This window comes from Volvox carteri (assembly GCF_000143455.1).
Source record: "Volvox carteri f. nagariensis unplaced genomic scaffold VOLCAscaffold_28, whole genome shotgun sequence".
In the NCBI taxonomy this organism is placed as follows: Eukaryota; Viridiplantae; Chlorophyta; class Chlorophyceae; order Chlamydomonadales; family Volvocaceae; genus Volvox; species Volvox carteri.
In genome coordinates, this window is record NW_003307571.1 from 193,110 (window position 1) to 212,407 (window position 19,298).

The 19,298-nt window shown below is 56.0% G+C and overlaps 3 protein-coding genes across 3 annotated transcripts in view; 1 reads left to right on the plus strand and 2 right to left on the minus strand.

The window, feature by feature from the left end:
• The window catches only part of VOLCADRAFT_92785 (uncharacterized protein), a gene marked incomplete at both ends in the record, with an annotated part of 18,764 nt that extends 17,138 nt beyond the window's left edge, over positions 1 to 1,626 (minus strand). The window contains 3 exons of the mRNA XM_002952202.1: positions 485 to 542; positions 977 to 1,096; positions 1,384 to 1,626. Coding sequence (XP_002952248.1) covers positions 485 to 542; positions 977 to 1,096; positions 1,384 to 1,626 — 421 coding nt within the window. The remainder of the gene's footprint in view (positions 1 to 484; positions 543 to 976; positions 1,097 to 1,383) is intronic.
• Positions 1,627 to 9,088: 7,462 nt separating this feature from the next.
• VOLCADRAFT_105383 (uncharacterized protein) lies at positions 9,089 to 12,384 on the plus strand. The gene is made up of 5 exons (XM_002952115.1): positions 9,089 to 9,968; positions 10,376 to 10,424; positions 10,938 to 11,039; positions 11,758 to 11,915; positions 12,058 to 12,384. Exons 1-5 carry the CDS (start codon positions 9,160 to 9,162, stop codon positions 12,368 to 12,370), a joined length of 1,431 nt encoding a protein of 476 aa, XP_002952161.1. The 5' UTR covers positions 9,089 to 9,159; the 3' UTR covers positions 12,371 to 12,384.
• Positions 12,385 to 13,817: 1,433 nt separating this feature from the next.
• On the minus strand, positions 13,818 to 15,912 carry VOLCADRAFT_92788 (uncharacterized protein; the record flags this gene model as incomplete). The annotated part of the gene is made up of 3 exons (XM_002952203.1): positions 13,818 to 14,233; positions 14,954 to 15,236; positions 15,583 to 15,912. The coding sequence occupies 3 exons, from the start codon at positions 15,910 to 15,912 to the stop codon at positions 13,818 to 13,820; spliced, it is 1,029 nt and encodes a 342-aa protein (XP_002952249.1).
• Between the last annotated feature and the right edge of the window lie 3,386 nt (positions 15,913 to 19,298).

A 19,298-nucleotide genomic window follows, 5' to 3' on the forward strand; every position in this document is an offset into this window, starting at 1 on the left:
CCCGGTGGCTTCCCAGCTAAGTCGCTCGTACAACACCACCTCCCCCTCCGACCCCACCGGTACGGCCAATACCGTACCACCGTCCGGGTGCCAGGAGGGGGTGTGACGGCGGGGGGAGGAGTAATCAACCTGCCGACAGGGCCGAATGAAAGTGTATTTCTGTATGTACATATGTACGTATGTATGCTTCATCGGGTATAGGTATGTGTGTATTGTGTGTAAATGCATCTGGGTTATGTGTGACTTCTTAGCACATGGGGGGGAGGGGGCCACATGACCTCGAGGCCATCAAAACACACGCACGCACGCATTGGGCATCAAAACACAATGAGAGAAAACAACAACAAACAACCGCGGGGGGGGGGCGGGGGGGGGGAGGGGCGCACCCTCTCGCACAGGAGCTCCACTCGCTTCTCCAGTCGGCCGTTACTAGTGTCGTACAGCGCGAGTCCGCCGCTGCGTTGTACGACAGCCAGGTAGGTACCTTCGGGGTCCCAGGCCAGAGACAAAACGTAGTCCTCACAGGATAGGCTGCGGTACACCTGCCGTACCGTAAAGTGTCGTACAAGCGGGGCACGCGTGTCGTACATGTGCAAATGTGCAAAGGCTCTTCTCTAGATGCGGACAATTCTCCTCCTGGATGGAAGTGATGCTCCTCTGCTGGCAGTGCCGCCCCGGACCTCTCCTCCCCCTTCCTACTTCTCTGATGTGTCAGTCATCCTCCTTGGCATCAGCTTCACTCCTTCACGCAGTTCGTCTTCCCCCCCTCTTCCTCCACCCACCCCCCAGCGACCCCGGTGGTCCCCCTCCTTCTCTCCCTCTCCCTCTCTCTCTCACACACACACACACACTTCCCCATAAAACTCTCACCCTCTGTCGCTCTGTATTGCTCTTATGACATGACGTGTTTGTGGACACGAACCTTATTCCCGAGTCCTTCCTCCTCCTCCCATTCCTCCCCCCCCTTCCCCCTCACCGTGCCGTCCTTCACATCCACCAACTTAATGAGGCTGTCATCGCCACCGGCAGCCAGGCGGAGGCCATCCGGACTGAAGCTCAGAGCTCGCAGGGTCAGGTTGAAACGACACGCGACCCGCTCCAGGGAGAGAGAGGGGAGCTTGTGAAGCTTGGGGGAAAGGGGTATTGCAAAAGGTTTTTTAAGGGGGTGGGAGGGGCCGGGGGTTGGTCCGAAGATCTGTACGACATGCTGATGCCGTACGGTGTGGTTCAAGTTGGTTAGGCCAGGGGGCAAGGATCTTGCTGGAGTGCTTTTTCATTCGTTCGTTTTTTGTAGGCAGAATATTGTCAAGGACCTGCTTGCTACAAAGCGAGGATGCTGCAACTGGCGATGTCCTGAAAGGGTGTCAAACAGCCCGCTCATACCTTGACATACTGGTCGTCGCCTACTGCAACGTATTTGCCTTTCGGGTCGACTGCGAGGATGGTTGCGGGCGGCGTGTCCACTTTGGCGACTTGCTGGGGCTCCAGGGTGAGCGAGTCGCGAAGGAAAACCTTCCCATCCGCGCCAACAGTTGTAAGATATAAATCCTTTGGAGTGGGTGCGTATGCTACTGAAGCCTGCCCAGGGCCGTGCCCTGGTGTGAGCTTCAGCGTCACATCCTTCATGTTATGATGGTCGCGCCAACAGCACCCTAGAAGCCGCAGTCAATTAGATTAAAAAAGAATTATCTGACCTCCTAATTTGCTGTACTCTTCTGCACGGTCAATCGGTTTAATGAAGGAGCTGTCGAAGTACTTCCTTTGCAATCTCGGAACCAGAACTCAGAAGTCGCAAAATTCACTCATCTGGAGTGCGATTGGAGATGTGTTGGAAAGTGCCAAATCGGCAGCAAAAAGACTGCTACCCTGCAACTTTCCCGCCGTTTCTCTGCAGCTCGTCCTCGCACGACACGGTCACCGGTTTAGTTCCCAGCTAAAGTGAACTATACACCCACCGTAGCTACATTTTAGTAATTGATCGCTGTGGTATTTTTGGCCCAGAAACCCAAGCCTCGTCGAGTCACTTTTTGCAACAAACGAGGCTTGGGATGGCCGGAACTGTCAAATTTAGATGATCAAGTGACTGTTTCGGCAGCACTTGCGCGGCGCACCCACCGCGTCACCATGCATAAAGTTATGCATGGTGTCATTATGCGTTGTTGCCGGGGGTCTCCATTCGAACGCAGACGGGCCCTCTGTCATTTTACTGCAAAAGCGCCACCGCACTTCGCCCCTGAAGCAGAACATGCAATTGCAGTTTCTAGAGCTTGAGCTCGAGCCGCTTGCCTAAGCTCTGCCAGACGAGTTAGCTGGCTCTGGTCGAAGCTGGCTGGGACTGCACCTTTGAGGGCGACATAGGTGACAAGGCATGTAAAGACAAGTGCATGACAGCAACCCCCCTAAGTGCCCAACAGTCCACAAGAGCCTTTATAGCTAAGCTGGCCGGACTTAGTGTTACAAGTCATGCAAAATGCGCCGCGCGACGTTGTTCGGGCTGCTGCATGTGCAAGTGCCATCGCTAACCAACAGCCGTGCGCCCAGCGGTGCCACTCCGAGGCGCAAGCCGTATGGGAATACTGCCGGGATATGCGGGGGTCACTTCTGCAGGAGGCAGTAGCAGACGTTGCCTGGGGGGACGAAATCATGCTGTACGGCTGGCGTGTGCCTTCCGGTGCCAGATTACGGTATGGAGCACTGTGTCCAAGTTAGGCACAAGCACGCCGACGGTGACGCCCGCACTGTACCACAACGTCCCTTCCTTTGTAACCTGTCATTCATCTCCCAGTCCAAAGGCCCTCACCCGCTCCACAACTACGCAAAATTTAGGGGCGAGCCGCTGTTGCTGCGTAGCAGTCGGGTGTGGGGTGTTGAAGCTGTCAGCGAACGTCACCAACGCGGTACGTAGCACTTGTGGAATCAGAGAACTGGGCTTGTTTTAGAGTTTTGGACTTGCGGCATTCAAAGTGTCCATTCAAAGTGTCCAGGTTGTACGCCTGCAGTTGTACGGGCGGTTGTACGGGGCGCAACTGTCCAACAATTGAGGATGCAATGAGCGTATTTGCCCTCGGCCTAATTGAAAGGGAACCAGGCCGCTCCTAACAACTGGGAAGCGTAAGCTGACTTTACTGTCCGATATACTTGCGTAGGCACAGAAGATCGGAGTATCAACCTCAACTTAGACTTACAATGTTCATAAAATGGTCCGCTTAAATAGTCATATTAGCGCGCCATAACCTCTCACGTAGTACACACAAGTTCAAGCTCCACTAGCTCCGAAGTTAAGACATGGTCTCAGAAGCGCGCGCTAACGAACTGCAAAACATTACACATTCCCCTCCTTAAAAACAAGCACCGTCCTCGGTGCGAAAACGTCATTAAGCGGCCATAGTCGTGCGCCTCTCCGATTCCCTTAACGAAATCGGTACCAGGCTAACGAGGGGAAGGCAAAAGGGAACCGGAGTCAAGGCAAAACCTTCCCCGCACTGGATACTGGCCTAAATAAGGCGCACCACACCTACCATATCCGGCTTAAGAATACGGAGACACACACAAGCTGCTACGAAAACGTTTATAATCTGACTACACGGAATCCAAATACCCATACGCGAACAAACACGTTAAATGCAATACCACACTGAAGTTGAACTGACTGGTGTAATCTACCGGCAGGAACAGAACGAAGACGCACAGACATACCGAATACACATGATGACACACACACACATCCATCCGCAGCTCTATTCTGCTAAGAACTGTACGATCCTTGGGGCATGCTCCGGGAACTTGGCTCTGAACCACGCATAGCGATCTGATAGCCTGAACGCGGTCCAGCTTGGGCTCCTCAGGAAGGTTCGAAGCGCTGGCAGGTTGTGCACGTCGTCGTATGGCTCCCACGAGGGGTCACGTTTACTACTTGTGGACCACTGCACGAGGAACATGACGGACGGGCGTGCACGCTTGTTGTACCCTAGGCGAACAGCTGTAACAACGGTATCTGCACTGTCATATGGGGATCCTAGTGCAGTAGGGGCTGCAGGTGGAGGTGGTGGGCGGCCGGGAAAGAGCGCTGGATCGTTATCCGTCCAGGGGAGAAGGCGGCTGATGTGGAATACTGGATGCAAGCGGCCGAGGGAGGCTGGAAGATGAAGGCGGTATGCAACTGGAGAAATGACGGAGATGAGGAATGGGCCAAGGTAGCGTGGGCGGAGTTTTGGGGAGGGGTAGGTCGGCAGGGTGAGGTGTTCTGTGGACAGTCATACGCGATCGCCAACTTTGAAGGTGATGGAGCGGCGGTGCTGGTTAGCTGCGGCAGAATAGCAGGCTTTGGCGGCTTGGATCTCGCGGGTAATAGTGGCGTGGATGTCGCTCATACGCTGCTGTAGCTCTGTAGCCTGTGGGTGTGAGGAAGGTGAAGCGGCTTGGGGGCCGTGCGGGCCATGTAAGGCCACCAGTAGCGGGTGGATATCACCGCGAGGGTGTGATGGAAACCAGGGTGACCAGAGTAAGCAGCATCGTGGAATTCGTGAAGTAGGCGGCGGCATAAGGATGGAACGTTAGGGATGGCGATGTGGTTGGCGAAGTTGGAGGTATGGTTTGGTGGTTGTTGGATTGGAGTACATAGGGTCGGCAGCGTATCCGGAACGGATGTCGTCAGCAAGGCTGGGGTCTGGAACGACATGGGCTGCGATGGTAAAACAGGCGTGATGGAGGGCATGGTTGGCTGCAACGTCGACGGGTGGTGAAGTGGAGGGCCAAAGTGGTGGAGGCGACGGAGTTGTAATGGAGGTCAGGGTTTCTGCTGATGCAGTGGGTAGTGAGGGGCTGGGGTCAGAGGGCTCTGGGTTAGGGGCTGGGCTGACCGGAAAGCGGGAGAGGGCGTCAGCCATGTTTTGAGGGCCGGGGCGATAAGTGATTGTGATGTAGCCTTGGAATGGGGCGAGGAGCTGAGCCCAACGGGCTTGACAACGAGACAGGTCCTTTAGTGTGAAGAAGCGTTGCAAGGTGTCGTGGTCTGTGCAGAGCGTGAAGGGGCAGCCTTCGAGGTAGCACCGAAACTTACGCACTGCGTGTACAACAGCAAGCAACTCCAGCTCGTGGATGGGGTAGTAGGCTTCGTGATGGCTGAGCTTGTGGGACTCGATCGCCATGGGATGTAGGGCGCCGTTGCGTTCTTGAAGGAGCACAGCACCAATGCCGAGGATGGAGGCGTCGGTATAAAGAGTGAAGGTGGCGTTGGTGCCGGTGTCTGGGATGATGAGGGCTGGGGCTGACATTAGGGCGTCGTGGAGGGCATGGAAGGCGGCGACGGCGTCGGCGGGTAGGGTCTTGGGGAAGGGCTGGGTTGTTTTGGTGAGGGTCGTAAGAGGGAGGGCGATGCGGGCGTAATCTTTAATGAAGCGGCGGTAGAACCCAGTGAAACCTAGGAAGGCGCGAACGTCGGTGATGGAGGAGGGAATGGGAAAGTTGGCCAGGGCAGTGAGCTTGTCAGGGTCTGTCGTGATGCCGTCACGGGAGATGATGAATCCGCAGAACTTGGTGGATGGTTGTGCGAAAGAGCACTTGGAAAGGCGGACGTGGAGGTGGTCTTGTAGTGTGCGTAGTACAGCTTCCACATCGCGGCAATGTTCTTCGAAGGTGCGGGAGTATATGAGGACGTCGTCAAGGTACACGACCGCACACTTGTTGCGGAAGGGTCGAAGGACGTCGTTCATGAGGGACATGAAGGTGGCGGGGGCTCCTGTAAGTCCGAAGGGAAGAACAAGCCATTCGTACAGACCATACTTACACCGAAAAGCCGTTTTATGTACATCGGGTTCGTGCACTCGGACTTGATGGTAGCCTGACCAGAGGTCCAACTTGTAAAATAGGCTGCACCGTGCAGCTGGTCAAGGAGCTCGTCCACGCACGGCAGGGGATACGCATTCTTGACTGTGAGCTGGTTGATTGCGCGAAAATCCAGAGGCGTAGACCGTTGCCACCAGGTTTACGGGCGAACAGAATAGGGGCACCAAAGGGTGACGTCGATGGGCGAATCCAGCCACGGTCAAGGTAGTTCTTGAGCTGCTGGTCCAGCTCTTGAAGTTCCACTGGGGACATGCGATACTCGCGCTGCTTAGGAGGCTGGGCGTCGGGGACCAACTCGATATGGTGGTCACATGGGCATGATGGTGGTAGACCAGATGGTTCTTCGAAGATGGTCGCGTAGTGCTGGAGAACAGACTGAAGGGCTGGTGGTACTGATGGGGAGGAGGTGGGTTGAGGGGGGGCTTAGGGGTCGATTTCGGGATCTTCAATGGGACGGAGGACACCCATGTAAACAGGTGGTGATGGGTTGAACGGAGCTCGCTTGCGAGGGTTGGTGGTGTTGGGTGGTGGCGGTCGAGCAGCAGCTTGGCGAATGCATTTCTGCATGCGGGCGATGGGAGATGAATTCAATCTGTAAGGCGGATGGGCAATACGAGGAATGTGGGATGACGGTGTTGCCGATGGTGACGGTGTTGGTACGCCAGTCAATATGGGGGTTGTTGGTAGTAAGCCAGGGTTTCCCAAGGATGGCGTCGTATCCGTCAAGGTCGAGGGTGAAGAAGGTGGTGCACTCATGGTGTGATTGGATGGCCAAGGGGGCGTTGGGAAGGGTGGAGGAACAGAGGGCGAGGTGTCCGTTGGCCAAACGAACGCGAAACAACTGCGATGCTGGAAGGTCGGCGGAGTGTAATTGGTGATGTTGAAGGAAGGAGTGGGCGATGAAGTTGCGGGAAGCACCAGAATCCAGGAGGACTCGGGCGGGGTGGCCAGCTATGGTGGCATCGAAGACGATAAGGGTGGTGGAGAGATTGTCGGTGACGGACGCAATGGAACCCATGATAGGCGGGATGAAGGGGCATTCCACCGTAGACCTTTGTTCGTCTATCTGCGGAAGTGAAGCTTGAGGAGCATGGTGGGGATGGGGGGTGGGACGCTGTACGGGGGATGAAGATGGTTGGGCTGGCTGACTGACGGTTGGTGGAGGCGGAGGTGGGTAAGAGGCAGTGAGTGTTGGAGTTTGCGAGAAACGAGCGATAAGATTAGCGACATTAGAACGTGGTGGTGGAGGGCGGTCCGATGGCTGGGGCGGCGGTGCGGGATGTGAGCTGGAAAAATGTTGGATGAGAGTTTTGACCGACGATGTGGATGGTGTTGACGGATGTTTGGTGGAAGCGAATGATGGATGGGACGAGGTGGGGATGGGATGAAGGGTGGTATCGGGAAGTAGGGTGGCGGATGTAGACGCTAGAGTGAAGGGGGTTGACGATGGTGGATCGTGGAGGCTACTAGAGGCCAAGGGCTGGGACCCGGTTTTCCATACCTGGATGGGTCTGAAGTGGTGGGGCAGCAGACGATCTGTGCGCCAGCAGGGAAGCGGCGGACGATGGTCATGTGGCGGATGAGGGGGGCCCAAGGGGCTTGTGGACGATCAGGTAGGACAATGATGGCAGAGGTGCTGGGGTTGGCGGTCTTGGCGTCGAGGTAGCGGGCGACGATGGTGGAGGCGTTGTCGACAGGTGGCACCATCCATACGCACTCTCCTTCGATGTCGGTCGATAGGAAAGGTCGGGACGGTGAGAAAAAGGGTGAGAGCTGTGCAGTTAAGCCGAGGTCATCACAGTAGGCATCGACGGTAAACGGGTCGTACTGTGAATCGTATTCAAGAAAAAATGATCGTGCGATTTTCCAATCGTTGCTTGCCTGGCATGCTCCCTTCGATGTCGAGGCTGCAGCTGCGCAAGCACGCTTGCGGCCAACACGGCAGGCAGGCTTACGGACGATTTGAGTGAGACAGGAAACGTTGAACGCGGTTTCGGACGAGTGCACAGCAGACGACGTCGGCAGGCTGTGGCTGACCGTTTCTGCCGACGACGGCCTAAGGGCCGATTTAACGAGGGCCTGGGGAGCGGGAGCGGGTAGGGGATTTGTCGCTGATGTACTTGGAGCGGCGGCCGTGGGAGCTGTTGCTGGGGCAGGAGGGAGAGCGACCGCGATGGCTGTGGTTGTTGTCATATTGGCGGTGGCTGTGTGATCGTCGATCCTCGGAGGCGGAGGACGCGGAGGAGCGGGAGAGCAAGCGGGCAGGCGAGCGGGCAGGCGAGCGTGGTGGCTTGCGGCTGTTGTTAGCACCCTGAAAGGAGTGCCGGCGGGAGGAGTTGGGCTAGGAGATGGTGGTTGCTGCCAGGAGGCGACGAAGCTCCGGGCAGTGTTCCTTGGAGTTTGACTCGTCACCGCACTGAAGGCAGACGTGCTTGGCCATGCGCTGGAGGCGCAGGTTGTAGGAAACCCTGATGGTTTTGACGCCGCTCGGGAGAGGTGGTCTGCTGTGGTGCGGCGTGGTGGTGTAGACGTCGGCGGTGAGGTCCATAGGTTCATCCTGGCGGACGTCTCGGGAGCTGCGTGGCGCGGTGGTGTAGTCGATAAGATGTGCGTTGTGGCGCCCGGAAAATATGCCCATCGCCAAGTCGATGATGGTTTGAAGGGTCACGTCGGTGCCGTACTGAGGAAGCCTTGTGTAGACTTCCTCGCGGAGGTCCCTGTTGAGACCTTTGGCGAAGTGGAAGACGTGATCGAGTTCATGACGGTGAGGGAGGTCGCCCATGAGGCGTCCGAAGGCGGCCACATACGACACCAGGGAGTTCGGACCTGAGCCCTGTCGAATGGTGTCCATGCTTATCTGTGCATTGAGGAGGCGATCGGGTCTCGGCGCGAGGGGTGTTAGCGCTTGTAGGACCGCAGTTAAGGAAGTAAAGGGGGAACGTTGGTGGCGTAGGAGGAGGGTGTCTAGGGTCGGTCCTTCGATGGCGGAAAGGGCGATGGCGACAGCAGGCGCACTGTCTTCATGCAAGCCGCATACCGTAGGCACAGAAGATCGGAGTATCAACCTCAACTTAGACTTACAATATTCATAAAATGGTCCGCTTAAATAGTCATATTAGCGCGCCATAACCTCACACGTAGTACACACAAGTTCAAGCTCCACTAGCTCCGAGGTTACGACATGGTCTCAGAAGCGCGCGCTAACGAACTGCAAAACATTACACTAATGCAAGTTCGCTTTAAGCTGAGGTAGTACACTGATATCAGTGTCTTAATTTCCGATTTAATTGATGACATTTCTAAACAATATATTACATGGAAGCAATCCTTGCAGACCCCCGCTTTGAAGACTTCATCAATCGTCTAATAGACCAGCGAGTTCCGCAGCGGATCACCAGTGCGCTCGTGCCTCAGCTCCGGTGCCTAGCCAACCAGCTGTTCCTGCAGTGCGAAGCAACCTACTCGGGAGCCAGTAGCCGAGGTTTTACGCTGCCACCATCGCCGGTAGCGCCGATGATCTCAGCGTGGCCGGAGAGCAAGGAACGCTGGTTGGGCCTATGCCAGCGTTTCCCAGGCCTCGGGGGGACGTTCGCCACCTTCGACCAAAACTGCAGAGAACTACGTCTCAACAGGAACGAGGAGCAGCATGTCGAGGCGGTAGAAGACGTCCTGCAGACTCTACACCTCCTCGCCCCGGATTACGACCAGCAGCGGCTTCAGGAGATCGACCCCTTCTTGCATGCAGTGGTCAGCAGCGCAGATGAGATTGTGGCGCAGTTTCTGGCTGCACCGCGGCTGTTGAAGCTGGCGCAGGTGACTCTGCAAATTTGCAAGGACCGCCTGGACTACCACCCTGTGGAGACCTGGATGTGGCAGAAGCCCAAAAACCGTGAGAAGGTGAACCTCTTTATCTCCATGGCCCTTCAAGAGGTGCCGGCCCTTAGAGAGGTCGCTCTTTGCAACGACTTGTCAGATTTCGCCGCGTCCGCTGACGCGGTGTTTGAGAAGGCTCGCGACTTTGGGCCAACGAAGCTCTCCTATCCACTAGACGAGCTTCAGGGCCGCATTCACCGGTGCCTAGACCTTGGCATCCTGCAGTCCGTTCAGGCCCAGCACCCCTTCGCGTACGCCGTTGTCACAAACCTGGACACCATCCTGTCGATTGAATTTTGAAGGTATGTCCTGGATATGCGCTCCTGTGCCGGTGCTCTCTGCCGGGAATTACTGTGTAAGCTGTGTCAAAAAGCCGACCCAGACCTGATTGCTTGGTAGGTTTTGCCGCCTCAAGGTAGCGAGGCAATAAGCAGCTTTGTCTAAATGCATTACAAACCCCTTGCTTTTGCCCTCATGTCATCCGTGCGCCAAGTCGGCCGGAGGCTTCGACAGGAGCGGCGACGCGTCTTAGATACCTGTACAGCCAGGTCACGAACAGAAGAATGATGCCGGATGGATGTCTGTGGACGGTGTATCAAAATTCATTTCATTACACGTGGCTCTGCAAGCTGGTCACCGCCCCTGTCTGGGCGCCCAGGCCTGGGCGCCGTGTCCGTGGCGCTGCTATTTTTTTTCTGAGCGTAGCTGTAAGTATTCGAGTGCCGCTTGATACGCTAATCCCCAACATTATGGACAGAACGACAACCGGCAGCCAGTCGATGACGGCCAACGGCTACGGTCCTTGTACGTGATGGAAATGTTCTCTTTGCGGACGCCACTCACATCAGATACAACAACGTACGAGCTGTCGTCCTCCAGTATATCTCGTCCATCCTGGTACATCGACGGACGATCACCGCTGCCGCTCCCATGACTGTACGTCGGCTGCTGTAATGTGGCGGCGGCGGTATTAATAGCATCATCATGGGGGTCATGATGATAGGGCGGCCACGCGTTTGCTGCCGCGGCAGCAGCAGCATTTGTATTGTTACTCGTATTAGTAGTGGTGGTGGTAGTAGTTGTAGCAGCAGTAGCAGTAGTGGCGGTGGACGCGTACACTTCTGCCAAAATCTTGGCTAGCGTGACAGCAAGGGGATGCGCGTTATGTTGCCCCTCTTCGCCTCCTCTTCCTCCTCCTTCTCCTCCTCCGGTATTCGCAGAAGAAGTGGACGATGGTGCTTGAGGGTATAGAGGTGACGCCACGAGTGACGATACCAAGCAACGGAGCTCGCTGCCTGAAGCATCCTCATCCCTGTCGGGCGGTGAAGGCTACGGCGGCTGCTGGTACATGTGACGATGATGATTATGATGATGCCATGTAGGGACAGCACCGGTTGCCGCTGCTGCCGGATTGGCGGCAACATGGGCACCTGCATTCGCACCGAACGCATTCAATGCCGTGCCGACCATGCTCAACAGATCATCGCCATCAAAGTTGAACGAGCTAGATATGTGGTGGTGGTCCCCGACGTTGGGCGAGAACCAAGCGTGCATTATTGCTGCTTGATTAGCTTGCTACTGTGCGTGTGGTGGATGCGGGTGCGGAATGCGTGCCGTGTGATGGCTTGGCTAGACAGTACATGGGATGATATTTTTAGGTTGCAGACGCGCACACGGCCTTTCCCTCCCGATGGCTTTAGACCCTCTTAGCACTCTGGGCTGTGCCTACATCGACATCTGGGGCACAGTCTATCTTTACAAGCATACATCTACAGGAAATGGACCCCTGTTACCGGTATATATGATACCTGGGACTGCACCTTTGAGGGCGACATGGGTGACGAGACAAAGTCCATGACAGCAGGCCACACGAGCCTTTATAGCTAAGCTGTGCTGCTCTTTGCCGACCCGTGCTGCGCGAATCCGATGATTAGCCCGGGTGAGCTCCTTAGGAGACAGATGCTGCAGGACGAGGACTTCAGATCGGACAGTCCAGTACTACTTCACCGCCGTCTACATTGACCCTCGTGCGTGCTAAAGCTGCTCTTGTCGGGTCGCGATGACGAGGGAGCTCTCGCGGACAGCTCGGGCTGTACGGCAGCGGGTGGCGGGGCGGAGGTGGCGCAGGAGGATCCCTTCGAGGTGCCGCCGGGGGTCGGACCCGAGGGGGGCCCACTCGCCCCCGTACCCCGTATCAGGTGGGTTTTAGGTGGGTTTTAAGGGGGTTTAGCCGTCAATATCTTATTTGGGCGCCGCGACGCACAACAGCTGAAATTTTATATAAAAGTTTTTTATTGCTTTTTATCGCCATATCGTCACATCTTCATCGTACCTAAACAGGCTCGGGCCCCGGCGCTTCGTGGTGATTGTTGAGGCCCCGCGAGCAGTCCACCCCAGCGGCGTGCAGCACCTGACGGCGACCGCCGCCGCCGCCTCGTCATCAGCATTGTCAGCATCAACAACCAGCGGCGGCTGTGGCGGCGGCGGGGCAAGAGACAGCTCTCCGGGGGGACGACTTGGCCTGGTTCCGGAGCAGCTGGTAGTGGAGGCCTTGGCCCGGCGGCCTCATCTGCTGCGTCGCTGCGATCTGGCTGCTACAGCCGCTGATGCGGCGCTGTCGGCTGTGTTCATGTGTATATATGTGTGTTTGTAAAGAAGTACGAAACTAAGGACACAGGAGAGCCTCATCATTATAATTTCACCATTACGTCAGGCGGATCGGGACAGTTCGTACTCAGCCCGGAAATCAAACGTGTACTTTGTGTTTTCGGCTTGCACCATAGCACGACAAGGCCGTAGCCAACAGCAGCAGCAGTAGTAGCCGGACATAAAAATGTTGGAACACGTGCAAGGAGGCCTTACATGTACGATGATGGCCATCACCAGCTGGCTAGTGGAACGCCCTCTACCGCCGTACAGTTACCAACTACTTTCAACATCACAGCTAGCCAACGAATGCAGATATGCAGGCATATGGCTGAGGGCAGCCTCAGAGATATAATCACCATGACAAAACAAAAAGAGGGACTCGCAGAGGCACATAGGTGATTTCCTTGCGTGCGCAAACGGATCCGTACTGGGTTCGAACGTGAACATGCTTTGGGGACGGAAATTGGACGCTTTGCCGTCCAAACGGTGTTCCCCGGGCCCTCTTCCTCCCTGCCTATTCCACGCGCGTGCACACATACACAGATACACACAGCGGTATAGGGACACACACACGCATAGAGGTAGAGCTACATGTGGGTCGCGCGCCCTCGGTCGAGGAGGAGGGTAGTGTGGGGACCCCTCACGCCCCTCTCCTCCCGCCGCTATGGGGAGAGTGCTTCGGCGTTAACCGTTACCGTTGGGTTACGGTTAGGTGCCCCAGGCCAGTGTCAGTCCCGGATCGACGTGTAACAGAAACACACACACGCGCATGAAAAAAAGACGGGCTTTTGGCAAAAGATTAGATGACTCATTAGAAAAAATGGACAGTAGAAAGCACATGGTCGTCTTCATCACGGATGAGAGAGGGAGGATATCAGCTGCTGCACGAGCACCCCACCAACATATCAACAGGGAACTAAAAGCGCCATCAGGCAATACGGCGCAACGCAGGCTGACTGACTGACTGGCTTGCTGTCAGACAGACAGGCAGACAGACAGTTTTCGGCTCTGCGGCAGTTCCTCCCCCCCCCAGCAGCTCCTGTACATACATACGTACATACAATCAGCTCCAGAGTAATAAGCTGCTGGCAACCCCTTCCAGCAGGCGGGGATCACCAAGCAGCCTGCAAATAACGACGACCCGGACCTGGATGGCATGACTGTAACGCCCACTAGGGCCCCCGACCGCCACCCCAGCCATCGCATCCTTCGTAATACCTTTACTCCCCCCTAACACACACGACACACACACAAAGGTCTTTGGAAGGGGGATAATGTTCTATGGTGGGTGAATCACGGGATTCTGACATCCGCCGATCGTTTCTATAAAAGTGGTACAACAAGCGTGTTTTTCTTTCGCTTCAATCTTCAATGCTTCTTCCTAAGCCCCCACCCACGCCAGAAAATTTCCCCTTCCGAATCCCCCGGCCCCGCTGATCGTACTTTTCCGTCTATTCCTGCACACGCCCATGCTCAGCAACATCCCAGCCTTCGCCGCGGCCCATAGCTGCCGCCACCGCCCCCAGGGTCTCCATCGCCGCCGCGGCCGCCACCGTCGTCGGGTCTGCCGCTGCCGCTGCCGCTGCTGCATCAAGGTAGTACTTGGTGACTTCGTACGCAGGTACGGCAGATTCGTACTCGTCGTGCCATGCCAGAGGAAAGACTCGCCCGGTGGGTTTGAAGGAGGCGGCGTAAACACCGTGTCGGTAGCTGTGCAGCTTGGCTCCACTCACCGGGTCCGGGAAGAACCAGGTTCGGTTCCATGGGCGGTTGGGGAAGCCGATGGGGTCGGTGAAGGACCACACGCCGTCGTGCCAGACCTCGACCCAGTTGTGGTTGCCGCCCGTCCCCACCCACTCGGCGATCCCTGGACGGTGGTAACCACACCGGTACGAACGAGTTGGAACGGGTTGGGGACGGCGGTGGCAGGGTGGGTGCGAGAAGGCAAGGAAGGGAATCAACGCGAGAACTTAGAACGTTGAGGAGAGTTAAGGAGCTCTTTAGGCGGAGGGTGTAGGGACAGGAGGGCGCAAATGGACCTCTTGGAAAAGGAGGTCGTGGGTGGTGGGGAGCACACGCCATAGTATATGTGAGCTGTGTATACACACTATGACACGTATGTATGTATGTATGTATGATGGTGTGGGACAGGGGGGTCATATCTTCACCTGCGGCCGAAACCTAGCGAAACCCTACCTTCCCCGGTATTTCGGGGCACCCTCATCTAGTCACCCTAGCCGACTTCTCAGTGGATCGCTCAGGTTCCGCACCCACCACCGGCATCCAACGGAATCTGCCGGATCTACGGCGGCTCAAAACTCCGTTCCTGATCAGCCCGCAGGTGCATTTTATCCCAGGTCACCACCCTCCATCGACTAAGGGCACTTTATCTTCCACCATCGGAAGGATTTTCGACCTTGACAGGTCTCGATTCCGGTATGTATGTATGTATATATACAAGCACGCAACACCGGCGGTCAGCAGGCATTCAGCCCCAGCCCTCTGCCTCCCTCACCCCCCCTGGACCCCCGCACGGATTGCACCCCATCGCATCTGCACCCACCCACCCCCGTCTGGTCCCCCCCACCTGCCACGCGCGCCGGGATACCCACGGCACGACACGCATCCACGAAGAAGATGGCCAGTCCGGTGCAGGACGCGTAGCCGTGAGAGATCACCTGACTTGGTGACATGATATCAGGGGTTTGACCGGCCTTGAAGGTGATGTTCCAGCCGCCTAGCGACCAGATTTGGTAGTTCAGTGCAACGGCCGCGTCCAGAGTGGAGATGGTGCCGGACACCAGCGGCGCAAATTTTTCGTAGAAGCTTGTGCGCCAGTCCTCGCGTGGTTCGTCCAGATTGGCGTAGGGCTATCGGCCCCGGAAATGTTCCAGAAGGAGATGTGGGAGGTGGTGTAAAGTAATTGGCGATATGGTTGGGAGTCGTGTCGTGGTTTCGGAGGATAAGGGTGGTTAGCGTGGCCCTGGCGGCGCAAAGCGTCGATCAGTGCTTGAAGCCCTAATGCGCAGTTTCTAGCGGTCAAAATGTGTCAGCATACAAGGCGGGTAGGTTCAGAAGCGACCCGGTGCCAACTTTCCGGCCCAACCGCCGGCACGTGACTCCCCGCTTCAGCGCAGACCTTCCGACATCACCAAGTAAAAAATGCCACTCAAAATACGTAGTAGGAGTTTATGCCACAAATTACGTTGGACCCACCAGGACGTTGTTTAAGAAAATGTCCCATGGCACGGCCGATGCCCAGCTGTTGTCTGCACGTGCTTTCAGAGCAAGGTGCACTTGTTTATGAAGGAACGTGTACCGGAGAGCCATATGGTCGGTTGCAGGCATGTTCCCGATGAGGAAGCGAAGGCATTCCTGCTCCGCATGGGACGGCTCCTCCCCGACACCGACATCAGGGGAAATTACAAAATGTTCACGGTCGTGGTTATTGATTGGCTCCTTGTCTTCGAGGAAACGGCGAGCGGCCAAGCTGCTCACAAGCACCGAAACAAGGCAGGCAACTTGAAGCAAAACCTTTGCACGCATCTTGCTATACAAGTGCAAGCGTTCATCAGCATCAACTCGGAGAATGAACTCTTATCATCTGAGTTCGGATATGAAAATGCATTAGGCTTCGTGGTTTTCCGCGCACCGGCAGTTGCCGTATATTTTTAGACAACGGTCGTGGGCATAACATCTGTATGTTGTGGCTCCGCTGTAAGAATTGATCTCTGATATCTGTAAGAATTGTTTCATGATATTGTCATTCATCCCTTGATGCTCTCGTCTTATGTTTCATCTCGATACCTTATACTGAGTTTACATGCTACGTTACGTTAGCCAGTTTACATGCTACGTTACGTTACAAAAACGTTTTGGGAAAAGTGGGCCTGAAGAAGTCACCCAGTTCACATGGCACGTATACGACAACGTTATATTCGTTGGCGCGAACTGCGTAAGCCAACTCTATCCTACGACTTTCCATGTCCAGATCTCCAGCATATCCCCTTAGAGAGTCCCAGTATGTAACTGAATGGTTATCGGCGGCCCTGCCTTATGCAATATACTGGGACTCTGTAAGAGGATCTGCTGAAGTTCTGGCCAGGGGGGGCCGCCAAGGGCGCGTGAGCAGGCGCCCTAATGGGCAGGTCAATGCCTGAAGGGGCGCCGTAGTCAATGCGTACGGTGCTGTACGGCGCTGTTTTCCGTGTGTGTTCGGGCTGTGGCACCAGACCGCAAAGCCAACAGGCCTAAGGCTGGCAAGCTGCGATTGTGTCTGCTGAGCGTTGAGCACCCGGCCTGGACCGCGGACTTGGCGGCTGAGCCCCTGCTGTGTGCCGGTAACGGCACCTCAGACTCATACGTTTACGCCCAAGCAAGGGGCTGTCGGTGGCAGGTCGTGGACCTCCCGACTACGTGTAACGGCCAATGACTCTTAGCCGTGTCTGCTAGGTTCCAGAGAGACACCGTCTCTTCAACAGGTTATGAGCCCCGGCTTCCTGCCTCCCGCGCTCTGACAAGCATACCTCCCACAGCATGAGCACTGCTGCAACAAGCACAGCTCCCACCACGTTTACACTACCCATCAATTGTCACACGTGCCGCCCTAGCTACCGGCCTGTACGGATGCAGGGGGCCCCGCCCTTTTTCCGGCTTCGAGCAGCCGGAACCCGACTTGTCCCAAAAAGCTGTCGTAACCTAACGTAGCATGTAAACTGGCTATTAGTGTCCTGCCTATTGCTGTCCCTAATTCCTCCAGACGCGATATTAGTAAACTGGCGGCTTGCACCGCTGCTGCTGTAATGACGCTTGGCGGTCGCGATGGCCAGCAGCTCAGCTTCCGAATCATATACCAAGGTGGAGTGCCTTGAGCCCCAGTGCCTACCCGCCGACAAAAGGTTCTGGTTGACACTCTGTGGTACCTCTTGAGCAATATTTGAAGGCTGCCCTGCCTGCTGGACACAATTGCACCTGCCTGTCTGAATTCATATGCACTTACAGCTTTTTTGTATCCCATTCAGTGTTTTTTTTTTCGTGGAGGCCGATCCTGAATCTGTTACGAGTTCCGTAATAAATATGCCATCAGTCCAATACGTTTATTACTGCCAGAATTTTTTTTCTGGGGGGGCAAGCCCCCCCAGACCCCCCCTGCCCACACAGGGTACCTGATACACCAGCACATATTTAATACATATTTCATTAGAGTCTCAGCTGTTTCCGTCCGTTGCCACATGCGTTCAGGATTATGTCATACGTTTTCACCACGACACCACAGCCAGTACAATGCCCCAGGGCATAGCAAACTCGTCAGTTGTGCATGTAACGGCCACGCTTCTCAGCCCTCTGCAGCCACTTCTCCACCGCCTTGTCATACGGGAAGGACGAGCGGGTGTAGAAGTCTGCCGCTGTGGCCGGGACCGGCTTAGGACGGGGTCGCTGCTGCCGCTGTTCCTGCCGCTGTTCCTCCCTCATTCGCTGGTCGAGCAGCTCAAGGCGCTGCCGCTTCAGAGGGCTTGCAACGATCTCAACAGATTGCTGAGATGTGTCATCTGGTTCTAATGTCTCTCTTGTACTCGCTATATTGTTTGAAGTGTTACCAGCATCGCCGCTATTGGGTTTTGGCCTGCCGGTGGTCAGGAATGCTTTGACGCTACCCTGACCAGCTATAGTAGTTAATTTCTTGGGCCCCATCGCTCATTTATAACTTATTTATACTAAAATTTCTGGGGCCCGCCCCGGCTCCGTAACGACCGTACCAGGCCTTTACCATTGTCTATGACGGAGCGCAGAACGCAAATATACCATTTTATTACGGAACCGTAATATATTACGGAAAAAAAATACACTGATCCCATTCATATCTCCACGAAGGCCTCGCAATCAGCACTACCCAGTGCCCCTTCGGACTACCAATCCAAGCTGCTGCTGCTGCTAGCTCGTACGAATTTCAACTAAGCCAGGGGGGCTGCGGCGGGCACAAGCGATGGACGCGTGACCACAGAGGGTGCTGGCGAGGGGAGCGCCGCCTAGAGTGCTATGAGTCGTGAGGCTAAAGACATCAGGGTCTTGCTTTGGAACGTGTGGGGTTTGTCGGTAGCTAAGCTCACCGACCCATCTTTCCTCCGCGTTGCCCAGGACCACGATGTGCTAGTATTTACGGAAACACACTGTTCGGCGCAGGCCGGGAAGCCGGCCAAGGCCCTGGCCCTGCCAGGGTTTCAACTGCATGTAGCTGAGCGAGCCTGTAGAGGCGGAGCCGGGCCCCAGACGGGCCGGCTGCACGGGGGTGTGTCTGTTTATATCCGGGACGCGATTGCCCGGGATGTCACTTTGTTGAGGGTTGACACGGATATTGCGGGCTGCGAGTCTATTTGGTTGCGTTTGGGCGGCAAGCAAACAGGTCAGGATAGCACCCTGGTGGGTGCATGCTACGTCTCCCCCAGGGCGTCGGTAGTACACCACGCGTCCCTGAGGGCACACGAGTCTGACGGACAAGCAGCAGACGAAGTGTTTGATCATCTGGCCACCGTCGTGGGCGCCCTCCGCCAGTCGGGTGAGAGGATCCTGCTTCTGGGGGATTGGAACGCGCGCATGGGGGGGCTGCCCAACCACCTCTCCGACATCCCGGACCTAGACTATCTTGACGATTTAGGAGAGGAGGTCGGGTGCCCTTTTGTGGACGGCGAGGCATACAGAGCACTGCTGGGTGTGCCCCGCCGGTCGCTAGATCAGGAGCATAATGCGTTTGGACGTAAACTGCTCGAGTTGTGCCGGGTTTCAGAGGTTGTCATTCTCAATGGGCGGGCACCGGGTGACACTGAGGGCAGGCTCACATACGAGTCCAGCCGGGGGGGAGGCAGCATGATTGACCTTGTGCTTGCGTCCCCTTCTTTGTACCCGTGCGTGCGTTCCTTCCGTGTCCTGCCACAGCA

What these genes read in the sequence shown, in the direction of transcription:
- VOLCADRAFT_105383 (XM_002952115.1), top strand. Translation starts at nt 9,160, where the DNA reads ATGGAAGCAATCCTTGCAGACCCCCGCTTTGAAGACTTCATCAATCGT. An exon ending in CAGGCCCAGCACCCCTTCGC is followed by an intron (nt 9,969 to 10,375) that starts GTACGCCGTTGT and finishes CTGGGCGCCCAG; the next exon opens with GCCTGGGCGCCGTGTCCGTG. An exon ending in ATCCTCATCCCTGTCGGGCG is followed by an intron (nt 11,040 to 11,757) that starts GTGAAGGCTACG and finishes TGCGTGCTAAAG; the next exon opens with CTGCTCTTGTCGGGTCGCGA.